Source organism: Amblyomma mixtum, chromosome 5, assembly GCF_055824585.1.
Source record: "Amblyomma mixtum isolate Tamu chromosome 5, ASM5582458v1, whole genome shotgun sequence".
Taxonomy (NCBI): domain Eukaryota; kingdom Metazoa; phylum Arthropoda; class Arachnida; order Ixodida; family Ixodidae; genus Amblyomma; species Amblyomma mixtum.
Window position 1 is genome coordinate 199742788 of NC_143016.1, and position 17202 is coordinate 199759989.

Genomic DNA, 17202 nt, shown 5'->3' on the forward strand with positions numbered 1-17202 from the left:
TTGCCGGTGCCCTAATCTAGGAAGCATTCTCTGGTATCATGGATGTTATGTATTTTCTTGTGCGAACGTGAAGTACGCCGATCATGCCGGCCGGCCAGCCTGGATCCCGTCTGCCGGCGTCATAAAAACGAGCCAAAGTGTGTTATTGACGTAAATAATGAACCCTGGGATAAGAAATGTGAAAAATGTGTCATTTGTGAGGATCGCTGACCAATACTGAGCTGCTGGCAAAGGTAACGACTGTGATACGAGCAAACTTCTTGCCACAACCGCCTCGCAGCTGCCGCTGGCCCGACGTTCGGGTCCGGCTCGCCTGGCGCCCGCTCGCTTCGCTGCTGAAGGCGTCGCGGAGATTTACCATACTATTATTTTATTGTGAGATGATGCTGTTGACAGTAAAGCGATGTGTAGAGTAGGCCGTTTATTATAGCGCAGGCGATTCCGAAGCGACGGCCGCTGCGGCTTCGATGCGGAAGAGGCTATAGGCCTAGCGACGACCACGGCAGCCAGGCAGCAGCAGAGCTCGTCGCCCGGAGCGCCCGCTAGCGATGCCGTTGCCGAAAGCTCGAAACATAAGCAGGCATGCTTTGTCGCTGCTCGAGCAGTCTTTCTGATAACAAGGCGATCTTGTCGTTTCTTATGAGATTTGTACACCATCCCAAGCAGCGCTCAGGCACTGCTGCACGGCGGCGAAGTGCGGTACCGGTTGTGGGCGGAGCTTGGGTAGAGCGGCGCAGCGATGCTCACCGCTCCGTGTCCCTGCTTGCAGTGGGGCGGCAGTTCGCAAGCGACGATCGGTGCGGCGCGTCGGCCAAGTGGCCATATGGCTGGATGAATGTTGCTGCGCGTGCATTATTTGTCTAAATAATGATTGCACTTCGCGCTCTGAGCTCGCTACTTGCTTTTGGTCGGCGAATGTTCTCGCTCGGCCACCGATCTGCCCAAGACACGTCGGCCGACGGGTCTCGTCGGCATCTTTGGTTGGCGGCGTTGTCACACTAGGACGACGCTTGGTCGTTGGGGCATCGTCGTCGTCGTCGGTGCAGTGTGACTGGCTAGTCGGGGAACGACCAGGTTGGCCGACGCGACCGTCGGCATCGCTGTCGCGTCGGCATCGGGGTCCCGTCGGCCTAGTGTAGTTCCTCGTCTGCGTCATTCCGCGATTCCTCATAATCGGTGTCTTCGCCGAAATAAAACTCTTCTTTCCGACTCGGAGCTGTTCGGCATTGCGACTTGCCCTCCGCCCGGCTCTCCGTGTTTACGCGCACCACGTGCGTGTCAAGCAGACGACATGCCTACAACGACGTCACGGCTTTCCGGACCCACGTGACAACGCATTGTCTGGTTTTTGACGTCATGTAAAAGCCTGGCAAAACCTGGCAACTACGAACCGAAACCGAAACTGCTGGGTACAGATAATACGATTATTAATTATATAATGCGAGTTCATGCTTCTAAGATGGTGTTCCATGCTCACTGAATCGCTACGCATTATTTACAACCAAGAGGTACAACACAAAAATTTGGTGTCTCTACCCCTTTAATATTTTTTGTTTACATTCTAATTAAGAATCGCCATCATCTTTACCTGCAGTTTCCTACAATTCTAACCTTATGCCACATCTCTGCTTTTCAGCCACCAATCCTCCAATCACTTTTTGCTAACTTCCACTGGAGATTTATTTACATGACCATTGTTATCTTTAAACTCTGGGGCCTCAGGAAGAGTGACTGCGCCTGATCAGCTAGATCAGGGTGTCTTAGAACGCGCAGCTACAAAAAGAAATTTAACGAAGAAGATGACACATGTGCAGTATGTGGTAGATCTGTGGAAACAATTGAACACCTCATAATCAAATGTGATGGTATCCATCCGGATGTCGATGCAGGCACAGTCGCTCTTAGGCCCTAGGGTTTAAAGATAACAATGGTCATGTAAATAAATCTGCAGTGGAAGTCAGCAAAAAGCGATTGGAGGATTGGTGGCTGAAAAGCAGATATGTGGCATAAGGTTAGAATAGTAGGAAACCGTAGGCAAAGGTGATGGAGAATCTTAATGAGAATTGCCAACACAGTAAACAAAAAAAAATAAAGAAGAAAAGCTGAGCATGGTGGCATTTTTCACCACCCCGTTTCAAAGGGGGCGCTCCTATCCATCCATCCATCCATCTATTCATCGTCGTGAAGAATCAGCAAAGGAGGGGGGTTCGGGGGGTTTGAAGACGCTCTTTCAACTAGTTTTTTAATGCTCACTAAAAATTTAACTTGCGGAGAACTTAGTTATATTAACTCTATGGCTTTATGACCGGCGCGATGCAGTTCGATGTTGCCCCGGCTTGGAGCTCCACTACCGCGGGTCCTTGACCACCGCAGTGGTTTTGGGGCAATTCTGGTGAGAGTTTATCGAAAATGCCAATAAGAAAAACATGCTCTCCCCAAACGGACACGATGTCATTAAATATCATGTAACAATAAACGTCACGCGTATGACGTCATATATTTTGGACCAATCAGCGTTTCCAGCCTACCTGCCCTCAAACGCTTGTGTGCGCGACAACATGCGCTAGCATGGTGGCAACTGCCACCATCCGGTTTCAAAGGGGAAGCTCCATCCTCATCTAATCATTCCTCCAGAAGTAAAAGCAAGAAAAAAGAAGTCACATGGTGTGTGTTGGTTTACTTTACTGCGCTTCAGCACGTTGACAGTGTGTGTCAATAGCCAGCTTCTGGAGACAGCGGATTTCCCCATTGTGTGTGAGATGTCTTCGCAAGGGCAGCTCAAGCGACCAAGGCCTGAAGACGCCGCACAAAACTTCCCCATATTTTCGACCATGTCGTCAAGCAGCGACACAAAGGTGTGCTTTGACGTGCGTGTGGCGGCCACTTCGAACAGCAGCACGGCGTCACGCGCCTTTCTGTGCGCCTGTTGATGGAAGGGATTGCCGTCCCTCATTCGAAATTGCCTAGTAATAAATTTACGGCGGCAATGTAAGCTTTAATGCTCTCTCGTAAAATAACTGTGTGAAACACCGATTCAAAGTTCGTTTGGTTTAACTTAGAAGAAGTGACTATTCGAAGTAATTGCCAACACGAGAAAAATTGAACGATTTAAATTTCTTTTCCAACTCAAAAATAACAAACTCTCCATGAGCCCAGATTTATTTCTTAAACCGATCACAACGCGACTAACACGACATCGTCACACGGAGTCACTAACACCTTACAGCGCTAGAATCAATGCTTTTAAATACTCATTTTTTCCTCACACAATAACTCAGTGGAATGAACTCCCGCCTGAGGTTGTAAACAGCGTCGATGCCATTAACAAAATTACTTATTGATAATTGCTGAGTTGTTTTTTTTTCCTTGTCCTTTACTATGTTCTATTACTGTTATGTTACTTTTGTGCTATGTAATGTGCCGCACCTCTTTCTATTTGTTTTTGCCCCTCCTGATTGGACCCATCTTAGGGTCTGCAGTATTTTGTAAATAAATAAATAAATGCATGGCCAGTGAATGAGGCTCGACCCTCACTGCATACTTGGACTGAACAGACATTTAATTTAAGTGTGTGGGCTTAAGGATCTCATTTGAAAAAGCAACATGTTTTCAGCAGTATGAGCCAAGTGTCCGCGTAGCTTATGTTAACATAGGTGGGTGGGTCTTTCATGTGCTGTCCTTTTATAAGAGGACATGGTTAACTTCCTGACAAGCGTTGGCATGTCATATTGGGGCTTGCATCGTGCTGTTTTCGTATGGTACACTGCTCAAGCTCGGGCACAGTCTCCATTGGCTAAGTGCCTGCAGTGCTTGTTTGCGATGGATCTCAATGAGTGAACAATTATTGGTGTGAGGTCTGTATTGCTAAGGACGAAGTGAAACAGGGGCTGTGAAGTTTCTACAGTGCTGTCAGAAGAAGGAAACACATCAGCCTTGACTACATTTACGCTTATGGTGGCCACAAAGAGTGTGGGAGGGAGCCTGAAGCCAATCCGTGGCACAGACCTGACCTGCTCGATTGATTTCAGCGGGGGATTTCTTTCACCACACTGTGTCACTTGCAGGAGCATAGACACCTACTTATGGTGCATGAATTTCTTCTCTCACGCTGCTTTGGTTACCAACCAAACGATGGCTATACTGGTGTATAAAATTAGTCATTAAATTTTTATTTAATGTTTGTTTTTTGTAGTCTATTTTTTCATCCCAAGTTATTTTTTCAGACACCAGTTTTTGTTTTGCTATTAGAATGTGAAGGTTCTCCTCATGTGCAACAGTTTTAGTTATTTTGGGCTTTGAATTTCACTCTTTGTTCGCATTGCTGTGTGAAATCTTTTTGTTTACATCAAGCTGTTTGTGTGGATTTACGTTTAGATGGCGATCACGTTTATTCTCCCGTTGCAGTTGGGACAGAAGGGTAAGTTGCAGTGGGATGATGGTTGAACGCTTGATGAGTGCAGAGGGAGTTCCAGCCCCTGGCAGAGCGGATGCGGCCCTCCTGCCTGGAGGAGTTTGTGGGCCAGAGCAGGGTGCTGGGCGACCGGGGCCTGTTGCGGCAGCTCATTGCCACCAACCGGCTGCCCTCCATGGTCCTCTGGGGGCCACCGGGCTGTGGCAAGGTTTGTCTTGCGTGCTGCTCTGCGTTCCTCAGCCGGGCAGTTGTTACATTTGGCCACCATGGCTGGCACCACAGGGGCTTTTGAAATGGGGAGAACATCATCACCACCCTCAGCCTTAACACCCACTGCGGGGCCATTGACCCTGTCCTCTGCCCCGCGAACTTCTTAATCTCATCCGCCCACCTGACTTTCTGCCGCCCCCTGCTACGTTTGCCTGCGCTTGGAATCCAGTCGATGAACCGTAAAGGGCCACAGGAAAGGATACTCGAGCTGGGCTTTGAAATGCTTGCATTTTGTAGAGTACAAGCCACCGAGTTTTCATGCCAGGCACGAGACCTCAAAAGCAAACTGGAAATTTACGATACATTTTAAAAAATTCTCACTTTCTTACCTTGCGGCAAAGCGCGATGCAGGGCTTTCGTGTGAAACTTGGCCTATGTCGTGACGTCAGCTGTTGAGCACATCTTTCAGGCCGCTCGTGCAGGCAGTGGAGGGGAGGAGTGGGCCACCGTTTGGGTGCACAAAAAGAGAAGAGGGAAAGGCGCAAAACGTCAGATTTTGTCTGCATGAACTCGGCTTCTACAAAATGCATTAAAAAAATTCTTGCTGGACGATATTGATGAAGCAGCGTCCCTTAACATCCCAGACATATTGCAGCTTTATTAAGAGCCCCTTTCCAAGGCCCTTGAAGGACCAGTGGTTATCCTGCCTTCGCATTACATGCCCTGCCCAAGCCCACTTCTTCCTCTTGATTTCGAATAGGATGCCATTAACCCGTGTTTGTTCTCTTACCCACTCCGCCTGCTTCCGATCTCTTAACGTTATCGGTGGCAGTGAGAATAGTCTTTCCGAGTTCTTTGCAGCCATAACCAACAAAGAAGGCATCCCGTTTACATGTATTGTTAATGAGAAAGGATCATGGCAGATTTTGGTGAGCCATTCCCTTTTAAAAGCCTTAATGTCACCTGGTGTGCATCACCGGTTTGTGCTGAAGAACTTTGATGAATTTTTCAGAGGTGACACTCAAACATGATGGTTTTTTTTTGTGCATGTGGTTTTCTTCTTTTATTCCATCCCGGATAAAAAATTGTTCCAATGAATCATTGCCTGCGTTGACAAAAATGGATTTCCAGAATGCCACTCAAATATCAGTCGGTAATTTCATGACACTCTGAGAATTTTACCACAGGAGATCAAATGTGCGTGCAAAAAAAGAAGGGAACACCTGACGTTGGGGGCCTTGTCTTGTCTCCGTTATTCTTCCGCTGTGCCCTGCAAAGTTGAACGAAAGATATTTGCACTGGATCATGTGCTCGAATCTTGTGCAATATTTTTCTTGCAGAGATAGATCAGCCTTTATCAGAGGTTTTAAACTGAAAAATGGTTCTTCAGGTTTTTAGATGTGGGGATGATTTCCTTTTTTTGAAAAAGAGCCTGCTTTGGCCTATCCATATATTTTTGGTGGAACTCTTTTCAAACAGCACAGCAAATCCTTAGATTTCACGCATGAAGTCCCCACATATCGACATGGAAGACCGGATGCGTGCATTCCTCGTGCCAGGAAGGATTCTGTGCGATAGCTTTGCTCTGCTAGCATCAGTCGGCCGTGTTGCCCTTTGGCGAAACTGGATTCACTACTTGTCTAGTGTGTGCACTTGCCGAAACATGCGTGCAAAAGTGAGAGTGGAAAAAAGCAGTGATACTGCATGCAGGTACTGTGTTGCTTATAACCTCCAGAAGGTAGCTACAAAATATCTTCCACTCCACAAATATCTTCCACTCCATGCAAGCTCGGCAGCTTGTGGCGGAAAATGTCTGGGCAAAATAGGGAAATTTCTTTCAAGATCCTTTCAAGATCAAACGTATCACATGTCGCACTTCAAGTTTTGCCAAATCATTCATACCCAAAAGCATTATTGATTGGAACCGGCTGCCTTCCACAATCGCAACTGAGACGAATGCCACGTCATTTCATGAAATTTTAAAAAATCAAAGCGATGTGTAATTTTCTTCTAGTTCTGTTCTGCTCACCGTAATGTGCTTGAGTTTTGTTTTCTCGTTCTGTTTGTTACGTTGTTTTGTCTTTGTTTTTTCTCTTTTTGTTCATTTTGCGGTTTGTTGTTCCACCACATTTGGATAATTGCCGACTACCAGTTATTACTCTTTTCTTGTTTTTTTTCCTCTGTTACTCGTGTTAGATGTTCCTTCTGTATATTCATGTTCGAATTTTGCCACCCCCTATGTAATATCCTCGTGAAGAGGGCCTTTAGGGGTATCTTGAAACAAATAAATAAATGCCAAGCCCTGTGCACGGAAGGAGGGGTTCCCGCTCACTTGCAGGAAGGCACACATCGGCCAAACAGGCCAGTGTATCAAGGGAAGGAACTTTGCTTCTCCAACTTTCCTTGTATTAAATGTGGTAATAAGGAGTTTCCGGGTGCTAGTGTATGGTAGTACAACTATCTTGGAGAAATGCAAAAGATATGATCACCCGAGAGTTGGCTGAACCTATGGAAGCCAGTGGGTCCGGCTGCATCACTTTGGCTTCACTGATGCTGCTCAGGAATGGGAGTGCCTTTCTCGACAGATCGTTGCCTGTGGCAAGAAAACCATCCATCACCTCCTACACGTCACCAGCGCCTTCTCTGTTTTTACAATGCCAGCCGCATCGCCCGCTTTGCAATGCAAGCAGTCGGTATGCCTCACTTCAGTTAGTTGCCGCACTGTGGCGCTAGCCAGATGGTAGCACTGCTTGCTGCACCACGCTGTCCCGCTCCTGGCGTCTGTTGCCAGATTCTCGCTTCCCACCCCTCCTTGTCGAGCTTCAACCGCAGCGCTTTCTCCAACGACAGTCGGCTGTGGCGTTCGCTCCACTTATCCCTTGAGGAGGGCAGACTTGAGGTGTTTGCGTCACTCTTCCTTGGCAGACGAGTAGAGTGGGGTGAGTTTTAAGGTTTGTTCGCTTTGTGGCACCATGGTGAACGAAGATTGTTTTCCGCGGGTAAATGGTGTGGTCCGTGACGCTGACGAGGTCTCCTCGCAGCAGCAGTAAAATGGCACCAGTTAATTATGTGCAGTAGGGCTTTCAGTTTTATGTGAAGAGTGGGAGATTTTAAGCTCGTTTATGTGGAGCTGAGGAACTTCACTGCACAGACAGTACAAAAGAAGGGGACGTTTCATCATCATCATCAGCCTGACTACGCCCACTGCAGGGCCTCTCCCATGTCTCTCCAACTGACCCTGTGCTTTGTCAGTTGCCGCCACTGTATCCCCGCAAACTTCGTGTTGTGTCCCCTTATTGCTTTTGTGTGTGTGCGCCCCCGCATCCTCCTCCTAACGACCACTTGCCCCTCGTCGCACGCTGTCGCCAGATGCCCCCCCATGGTGCGCCCCCGCATCCTCCTCCTGTTTTGGGAAGCCACTCCCTCCCGTGGACGCTTCTCCGCTCCCTCCTTTCTTCGGGCGGCCAGTTCGGCTCCTGCCTCGGTCGACGCTGGTCGCACCCTCATCAGCTTTAAATAAACAAAGTCTTAAAGTACCGTGTGCGTCTTTCGCTGCATTGAACACAGCGACCGGACACGGCAGTGGCGACGAGAAAGTGGATTCGACCCGCGCTACGCAACGCTATTGACAAGCCATGGCTACGCGAGGGTTTCCCAATCAGATACCAGAATTCAACGGCTCATCGTGGTCATCGTGGGTTGGACGCCTTCAGTTCTACTTTGAAGCTAACAACATCACAGACCCAGCCTTGAAGAGGGCCAACCTGCTGACGCTGTGCGGGGAGCAGACCTACGATACTGTCTGCGCCCTTATTCAGCCAAGCACACCAGCGGCAGTGTCTTACGACGACATTGTATCAGCACTGCAAAAGCACTACGACCCGAGGCCATCAGAGGTCTACAGCCGGGCTCGCTTCCAACGACGAGATCAACTGGGAGGAGAAACTGTGAGCGCCTACGTAGCCGCGCTCAAGAAGCTCGCTGCCGACTGCAATTTTGGAACGCTGTCGACAACAGCTACCGGGCAGGAGGGAGACGCAGCTTCTTCTGCTAACACCACCATGCTTCCCTTGGACGTGATGTTACGCGACAGATTTGTGTGCGGACTGAGTGACGAGTCACTGCAGCAGCGCCTGTTCGCTGAGAAGGACCTCACATTCAGCAAAGCTTACGACATCGCCGTTCGAGCGGAGAGCGCCGGTCACCAGCAGAGAGGGATTCGCCGGAACACCGAGCCGGTACACCAGACAAGCAACCAGGTGCGCAAGCCTTCTGTTGTTGTAAAATCGGTCAAAAAGGCACAACGCTGCTGGCGGTGTGACGACCAACACAACCCCCAGGGATGTCGATTCCAATCAGCCACGTGTAATTTTTGCCACAAGCGAGGGCATATCGAAAGAGCATGCATTACGAAACGGAGACTTGCCAAGATAAAGTCACCTTCCCAGCCTAATCACAGCGTCAACGCCTCAGAGAATACGCCGCTATCTGATCTCCATGGAACAACATCAGCAACACCATCTGTGTTGTACGACCTGAACACCATGAATCTCGGCACGCGACCGAAGATTTTTACAGAAGTAAGCGTACATCACCAGCTGATTAAGTTCGAGGTGGACTCCGGCGCAGCCTGTACTCTGATCAGTGAGGACACGTTCCGAACTTCATGGCCATCTGACGCACCCGCCCTGCAACAAGACGACACGCACCTGCGAACGTGGTCAGGACAGAATCTGCCACTATTGGGCTCTGCCAACGTGCAGGTTAACTACAACGGCCAGACCCATACGCTACCTCTGCTTGTTGTGAAGGGCACAGGATCAAGCCTTCTAGGGAGAAACTGGTTTTCTCCACTAGGCGTGATGATATGCGGCATACACCAGACGCCGAGCCAGAACATGGTTGAGCAACTGCAAGAGAAATACGAAAGAGTATTCTCGGAAGAGATTCCAGGAAACGAAGGGCCCCCGGTCACACTGGAGTTGTTGGACAACGCGCAACCCAAATTTCTGAAGGCCAGGCCGGTGCCGTTTGCTCTCCGAGATTCAGTTGAAAAAGAGTTGGACAAACTGGAGCAGCAAGGTGTCATCGAGCCGACGCAGCATTCAGAATGGGCCACACCACTTGTCGTAGTTCGCAAGAAGAACGGAACCATACGCCTCTGCGGAGACTACCGGAGCACCGTCAATCTTGCGACTAAAGCGTCCTCTTACCCGCTACCGACACCTGAAGAAGTATTCAGTGTACTGCGTGGCGCAAGAGTCTTCAGCACATTGGACCTCACCCAGGCGTATCAGCAGCTGAAGGTGAGCGAGTCAACTGCTGAATTATTGGCAATTAACACACTGAAAGGCTTGTACAAAGTCAAGCGACTGCCTTTTGGCGTAGCTGCAGCCCCGGCCATATTTCAAAAATTCATGGAGACAGTGCTTCAGGGCATCCCAGGAGTTTGTGTCTACCTTGACGATGTCATCATCAGTGGCACTTCCACTGAAGAGCATGCAGTGCGCCTAGAGCTCGTTCTCGAAAGGCTAGCAAACGCTAATTTGTGCATAAGCAAATCGAAGTGCTGTTTTGCGGTGCCAGAGGTGCAATTTCTGGGACACCGAATTGATGCGGAAGGCATTCACCCTACCGAGGACAAAGTGCGAGCGATCACAGAAGCACGAGCTCCAACAAACAAGCAGGAGCTACAGGCTTTTCTCGGACTCTTGACGTTCTACGACCGGTTCTTGGAACAAAGAGCTACCGTGGCCAACGACTTATACCAACTCCTTCGGAAAGATGTGACATGGACATGGTCGCCACGCCATCAGCAGTCATTCGATGCCCTGAAAGACCTGATTCGAAGATGTACAGTCCTCCGCCACTACGACGAAAGGAAGCCTCTGCTTTTGGCTTGCGACGCATCACCGTACGGAGTCGGCGCGGTTCTATCGCAAACTGACGAGCAAGGAAGGGAAGCTCCCATCGCCTTCGCCTCACGTACGTTGTCGCAAGCAGAACGCAACTACGCGCAACTTGACAAAGAAGGGCTAGCCATCGTCTACGCGGCGACACATTTTCACCAGTACATTGCCGGCCGGAAGGTGACCTTTATAACCGATCACCGACCGCTATTGGGCATTCTGGGACCACAAAGGCCTATGCCACCAACTTTGTCTCCGCGAATGACACGTTGGTGCATCAAACTCTCAGCGTACGACTACGCTCTGGTCTACCGCAATGGGAGTAAACATCAAAACGCCGATGCGCTAAGCCGTCTGCCACTAGACGCAACTGTTGACGAACCATTTCCACCAGGAGACGTTCTGATGTTCGAAGCACTGCCAGAACCTCCGCTTACAGCAGGCACAGTTGCAGCATCTACGCAGAAGTGCGCAGCTCTCCGGCTAGTTTACACAGCTGTTCAACAAGGCAACGTGCATAAACTCAAAGGGGACAACTTCGACGCTTACCGCAGGCGAGCTACAGAGTTGAGCACCCATCGCGGCTGCATCATATTTGGGTCCCGAGTTGTGATGCCGAGAGAACTACGCGCACAAGCTATGTCTCTCATCCACGCCGGACATCGGGGCATCGTTGCAATGAAAAAGTGTGCCAGAAGCTACATGTGGTGGCCTGGCATTGACAACGACATCGAAACAGTGGTGCGAGAATGCAAGCCTTGCCAGAGCAGCCGGAGCGCCCCGCCGAAAGCTCCTGTCCCAGAATGGGAAAAGCCAGACACACCATGGCACACATTGCACATTGATTTTGCAGGACCAATTGAGGGCTGCACTTTCCTTGTGGTCGTAGACGCCTACACAAAGTGGCTTGAGATAAGGCAAATGGGACAGACGACTTCGGCAGCAGTCATTGACAACCTCCGATCACTATTTGCAACGTTCGGCCTGCCGCGCAAGGTAGTGTCGGACAACGGAACACCGTTTGTGTCTGCGGAGATCCTCAAGTTTTATCGCGACAACGGGATCTCATCAGTTACATCGGCCCCCTACCACCCAGCGACAAACGGACAAGCCGAGCGCTACGTAGCCGAGCTAAAACGCGCCCTTGAAAGAGATCAGACAGGCTCGCTGCAGCGCCGCCTTGCGCGCTTTCTCTTCAAGCAGCACACGACGGTTCAGAGCACAACAGGCGAGACCCCCTCGAAAATGATGTTCGAGCGTGAAATGCGAACCCAGCTCACAGCCATCCTCCCCGAGCCAAAGGCAGAGACGTTCCGGGAAGAAAAAGCAATTCCGCGCTGCGGCACGCTTAATGAGGGGCAGCGCGTCCTCGCCCGACAGTTTCTGAAAAAGCCACGCTGGGAGGAAGCTACAATTGTCAGACGCATAGGCCTGCGCTCTTGGCTCGTCAACATACATGGCACAGTAGCACGCCGACATCTCAACCAGCTGCGTAGATTTACGACGCCGTCTGAGAGCTGTCCGCCAGCGGAGAGAACACGTGCACCATCTTCCCACATAGCCTGGCACCTCTTCCCGGAAGAAGAGACTTCGCCCAGGACAGACCTAGGAGACACAGCGAACAACAGCCAGCCTACAAGTGTTTCTCCCCCGAGCGCACAAAGCCAGCGCGCCTCCACGCGTGAGCGCCGACCCCCTGCACGATACCAGGCAACTTTCTAAGGGGGAAGGAAGTGTTGTGTCCCCTTATTGCTTTTGTGTGTGTGCGCCCCCGCATCCTCCTCCTAACGACCACTTGCCCCTCGTCGCACGCTGTCGCCAGATGCCCCCCCATGGTGCGCCCCCGCATCCTCCTCCTGTTTTGGGAAGCCACTCCCTCCCGTGGACGCTTCTCCGCTCCCTCCTTTCTTCGGGCGGCCAGTTCGGCTCCTGCCTCGGTCGACGCTGGTCGCACCCTCATCAGCTTTAAATAAACAAAGTCTTAAAGTACCGTGTGCGTCTTTCGCTGCATTGAACACAGCGACCGGACACGACACTTCGTAACCTCATCCGCCCACCTAACTTTCTGCCGCCCCCTGCTACGCTTGCCTTCTCGTGGAATCCACTCCATTACCCTTGAGGACCAGCGGTTATCTTTCCCTCGCATTATGTGCCCAAGCCCGCTTCTTCCTCTTGATTTCCACTAGGACTCCCACTGCCCTCTTCCTCCTGTCTTTTAACGTTACACCTATAGTTTTTCAGGTGAAAATTCATGTCTGTGATGAGTGAAAACACTCGATGGTACCCATAAAAGTTGGCGTCCACATGCAATCTGGCCGGTGGTGGTAAAATTAATAATTGGCCGGGCGAAGTTGCTCAGGAAGTGCAACCTGGATCGCACAAATTCCTCCGGCGGCAGTGCCTGCTCTCCCAGGGTGTCACGAGGGCTCCCAAGGATCTGTGAGTGTGGAGTAAAGAAAGGGGCATTGACCCATCGTGTCATACGTATTCCGGGGCGGAATCAGCAGTGGCAGAGTTTGTGGCCACTTCCAATGACCTGCCTTGGAAGCTGGCAAGAGAGTGGGGCATTCTGTCGGACCAGTGCAATGTCCGAGCTAACTCCGACAGCTGGATCGTTGCAGCCTGGGATGGCATGCCGGAAAGCTTGTTGTGCGCTCATTCCGAAAGCATTTCCAATGCACTGGGTGGCACAGAAGATTTTGCTGTGGAGGACAGTGATGATGAGATCGAGTGAGTGGGAGCTGGTTCATGGAAATAAATGCCGTTTGCATGCATGCTGTTGTTCTCAATTGTTTTTTTTTTGGCCAGCTTACATTCGAGGAAAGTTTTCTCTTCATTTGGCCTTCAGCTTTCGGGTGCTGGCTTAGAATTGTGACCAGCCTAGATTCAACTAAATACGGCTGTCTCACGTGGTCCCCATGAAAGTCATATAGCTGAGGTTTTAGCTCATATGGATCATGGATTGTGCTGTGCGAGATCTGTTCTCCATGCCTTTGTGTGTGCATCGTCTGAGTAGGTTGTGATGACAGCACTGGTGGCCATTATTCCAGTCCCTGTGCTGAGAAAGTGAGTGGGCACTGAGGCTCATTGCATTGGCACTGCAGAGGAGGACGCACTCTGCTCAGCTACTTGAGCCCTGGTTCATTTGAGCCAGCAGTGAGATTTTGTTGCGCCGAAAGTGGGACGGAATTTGTTCTGTTGTATTGAAGCTGTAAGTATGTGGCGCAAAATTAAAAAGAATGAAATAGTTTGTTACATCAAAGGCCAGCACTGCGATACAGCAGATGAGAAGAACTGCAGCTGCAAAGGGCTTCTGGATAGTGTTACTTGGACGGGGTTGGTGCTCTTTCTTTGTGCTCTCCATTGTGCTTCTGACAGGATTTAGATGTTGTGTGTTGTGGGGATTGAGCAATCGGAGTGCGCTGCTGCCGTTTGGTCGTTAGAGAGACCCCCATGGGGTGTCCGGAATGCAGGCAGCTGCACTGCTTGCCCTCCTCTCCGAGGGAGCTCCTTTGAAGAACCACCCTCTCTTCCATTCTTCCCGCTTCGACCTCGCGTCCCCACTGGGTCACCCTGAGTGACAGTTGGGCGGCGTTGTTCCGGCGAGAGGCCCCGAGTGGGAAATGAACGGGGAGACCAACTCGGGCAGCAGAAAGGTGTGTAGAGTTTGGCTCCCGGGTGCCCCGGCCTTTTCTGGGGGACCAAGAGCACGGGTGTTTTAATGTGCGCACCTAGTATGTATGCCTGAGTTGAGGCCCGAACCTCCGGAGTCTTGTCACCCGCCTGTGCGGCATGGACACGCTCCCGATTCGGGAGGGCCTGATCTGGCTGGTTCTCCGTCATCTCCGGCCATTGCCTGGTGAAGATGCGCAATGAGCCATTGATGTGTGATCTGCATTGTCAAGATGTGCTCCGCGTATACTGCATCCTCCTTTTTGTTGTGTTGCACGTGATTTAATCCTTGATTGGCCGTGTGGCATGTGATAGCCCTTAGCCGTGCCGTCACGGCCATACGTAGTCTTCGCTTTGCACGTGTGACTCCGTGGGCCTGCTTGCAGGTGCTGCGGCTGGGCTGTGGGTTGTACTGAGTTCTGGGCTATGCAATGCGGGTTGCTGTGTAATAGACGCTTGTGCTTCCTTCCTTCCTTTGGAGTGAGAGCACAGACGCGCACCAAACGCTGGCAGTGTCCTCAGCTTGCTCTGGCCCCAACCCTCGTTGTGTGGTCGAGGTGCCACCTTATTAACACACTGGGTGCTAGTCTTTTTGCCAAGGGCCTCTTGGCCTCATTGCAGACCACCCTGGCCCACATTATTGCGGAGCAGTGCAAGAGGTCGTCGGATGCCCGGTTTGCAACGCTCTCGGCGACCACGGCTGGGGTGAAGGACGTCAAGGATGTCCTGGACAGGGCCCGCAACGACCAGAAGATACTCAGGAAGAAGACGGTGCTGTTCATTGATGAGATCCACCGCTTCAACAAGCTCCAGCAGGTTGGTCCCCTTGCACAAAGGCTGGTGTGCACTGCCCCTGTCTTCTTATGCTTCTCCGGCATTCTTTCTCAGAGGTGCTGGTGCACCAGGGTGGTGGCCATGAATGACATCTGTGAGGGGATGCTCCAGAGCATGACGGGCATTGTTCAGAGGCACAAACTGGCATTTTGGGATCACACTTTGTGCCTCTTGCCTTGATATTGGGGACAGATGTTGTTCACCACTACGGTAGTTGCGCGAAAACAATTTGGAAAGAAATTTGCATCCAAGCACTCCCCTCTTTTGTGAGCAAGAGCAGGCCGCCAAGCTCATGCGGAGCTGTCCGAGTCCCAAGGTGGCACAGTGTTCGTAGCACGGCCCCCCGCTTCTTGTGCATTCCGACACTGCACAGCAGGTGGCAGCACAGAGTGCCAAAAACACTGGTCACTGGGAAATTCTAGAGTACCACATTCCTTTTCCCGCTGGGGACCATGGTCCCCTGTTGCCTGAACAAAGAGCACCGAAGTTTGCAGGCAATTCCTTGGACCGACAGCCGTCCAAATGCCCCCTGGGCTTTCTTCCTAGGGAGGGCACACACGCACAAATTGCTGCTTAGACAAGTTACAAAAATCATTGCTTTCCTGACTGTTTGTTCGCAGTATCACGAAAGCTCCCCGCCTAAGATTATTCTGTATTTTATAATACGAACTTTACTGAACAAGACGACGGTTCTGTTAAAACAATGAACGATCATCTCAGAGCAATTATTACAGAGTGCGCCACAGAAGTAGGTGGTAGGATGGTTCGACAGGTTACCGGGAAGCTATCTCAGGAGACTAAAGATCCGATTAAGAAACACCTAAGAGTGAGGATGTCTAACTCCATAGACAGAATAGAACTAGTAGAACTGTCAGAGTTAATAAATAAGGGCAAGGTAGCCGACATCAGCAAGTTTAACATGGAGAAAATCAAGCATGCTCTAAAGAATCGAGGTAGTCTAAAAACAGTGAACAGAAAACTAGGTATAGGTAAAAACCAGATGTATACGCTAACAGAAAAAGAGGGCAATGTCATGTCATTACCAATATGGATAAGATAGTTAAAGTAGCCAAAGAGTTTTACACAAATCTATACAGTAGCGCCACCGCGGTGGCTCAGTGGCTATGGTGCTCAGCTGCTGTCCCGAAAGACGCGGGTTCGATCCCGGCCGCAGCGGTTGAATTTCTTTGGAGGAGAAATTCGAGGCCTATGTACTGTGCGATGTCAGTGCACGTTAAAGAACCCCAGGTGGTCGAAATTTCCGGAGCCCTCCACTACGGCGTCTCTCATAGCCTCAGTCGCTTTGGGACGTTAAACCCCATAAACCAACCAACCTATACAGTAGCGATTGCAGTCAGATTGTTACTGAGAGAGGCAGTGGAACACAGCAATGGGACATCCCGTCAGTAACGAAGGCGGAAGTAAAGAAAGCCTTGGGGGCAATGCAAAGGGGGAAAGCAGCTGGTGAGGATCAGGCAACAGCAGGTTTGTTGAAGGACAGATTGTGCTACAAAAACTAGCCACCCTGTATATGCAATGCCTTGTGACCTCGAGCGTACCTAGAGCTTGCGAAAACGCTATCACTATCTTAATTCATAAGAAAGGACACATCAAGGACTTGAATAATTACAGACTGATTAGCTTACTGTTCGTTGCCTACAAGGTATTTACTAAGGTAATCGCAAATAGGGTCAGAACACCCTTAGACTTCAATCCACCAAATGATCAGGCAGGCTTTCGTAAAAGATACTCGACAATAGACCACATTCATGCTATCAGTCAGGTGATAGAGAAATGCGCAGAATATAATCAGCTTCTTTATATATAGCCTTCACTGAGTACGAGAAAGCATTTGACTCAGTGGAAACCTCAGCTGTCATGCAGGCATTGCGGAATCAGGGTGTAGAAGAGTGTTATGTGTATATATTGGAAGATATTTATAACGACTGCACAGGTATCATAGTCCTCCATAAAGTCAGCAATAAAATTCAATAAGGAAAGGTGTCAGGCAGGAAGACACGATCTCGCCTATGCTATTCACTGCCTGTTTACAGGAGGTATTATGGGGCCTGAAATGGGAACAGTTGGAGATGACAGCTAATGGCGAATACCTGATTAATTTGCGATTCGCTGATGACATTGCCTTGCTAAGTCACTCAGGGTATG

The 17202-nt window shown here is 50.3% G+C and overlaps 1 protein-coding gene across 13 annotated transcripts in view; it reads left to right on the forward strand.

The window, feature by feature from the left end:
* The first annotated feature begins 2574 nt into the window (after positions 1-2574).
* Positions 2575-17202, forward strand: part of LOC149345410 (ATPase WRNIP1-like) — a 76341-nt gene continuing 61713 nt past the window's right edge. For 3 of the 13 annotated variants that reach the window (XM_089546627.1, XM_089546632.1, XM_089546630.1), the window contains exons 1-3: positions 2641-2855; positions 4461-4619; positions 14824-15018. In XM_089546627.1, the coding sequence (XP_089402753.1) occupies positions 2760-2855; positions 4461-4619; positions 14824-15018 (450 nt within the window). In that variant the 5' untranslated portion in view covers positions 2641-2759. Of the gene's footprint in view, positions 2856-4460; positions 4620-14823; positions 15019-17202 lie in introns of all 13 variants that reach the window. The other 10 variants (XM_089546626.1, XM_089546629.1, XM_089546633.1 and 7 more) reach the window with 6 other exon arrangements.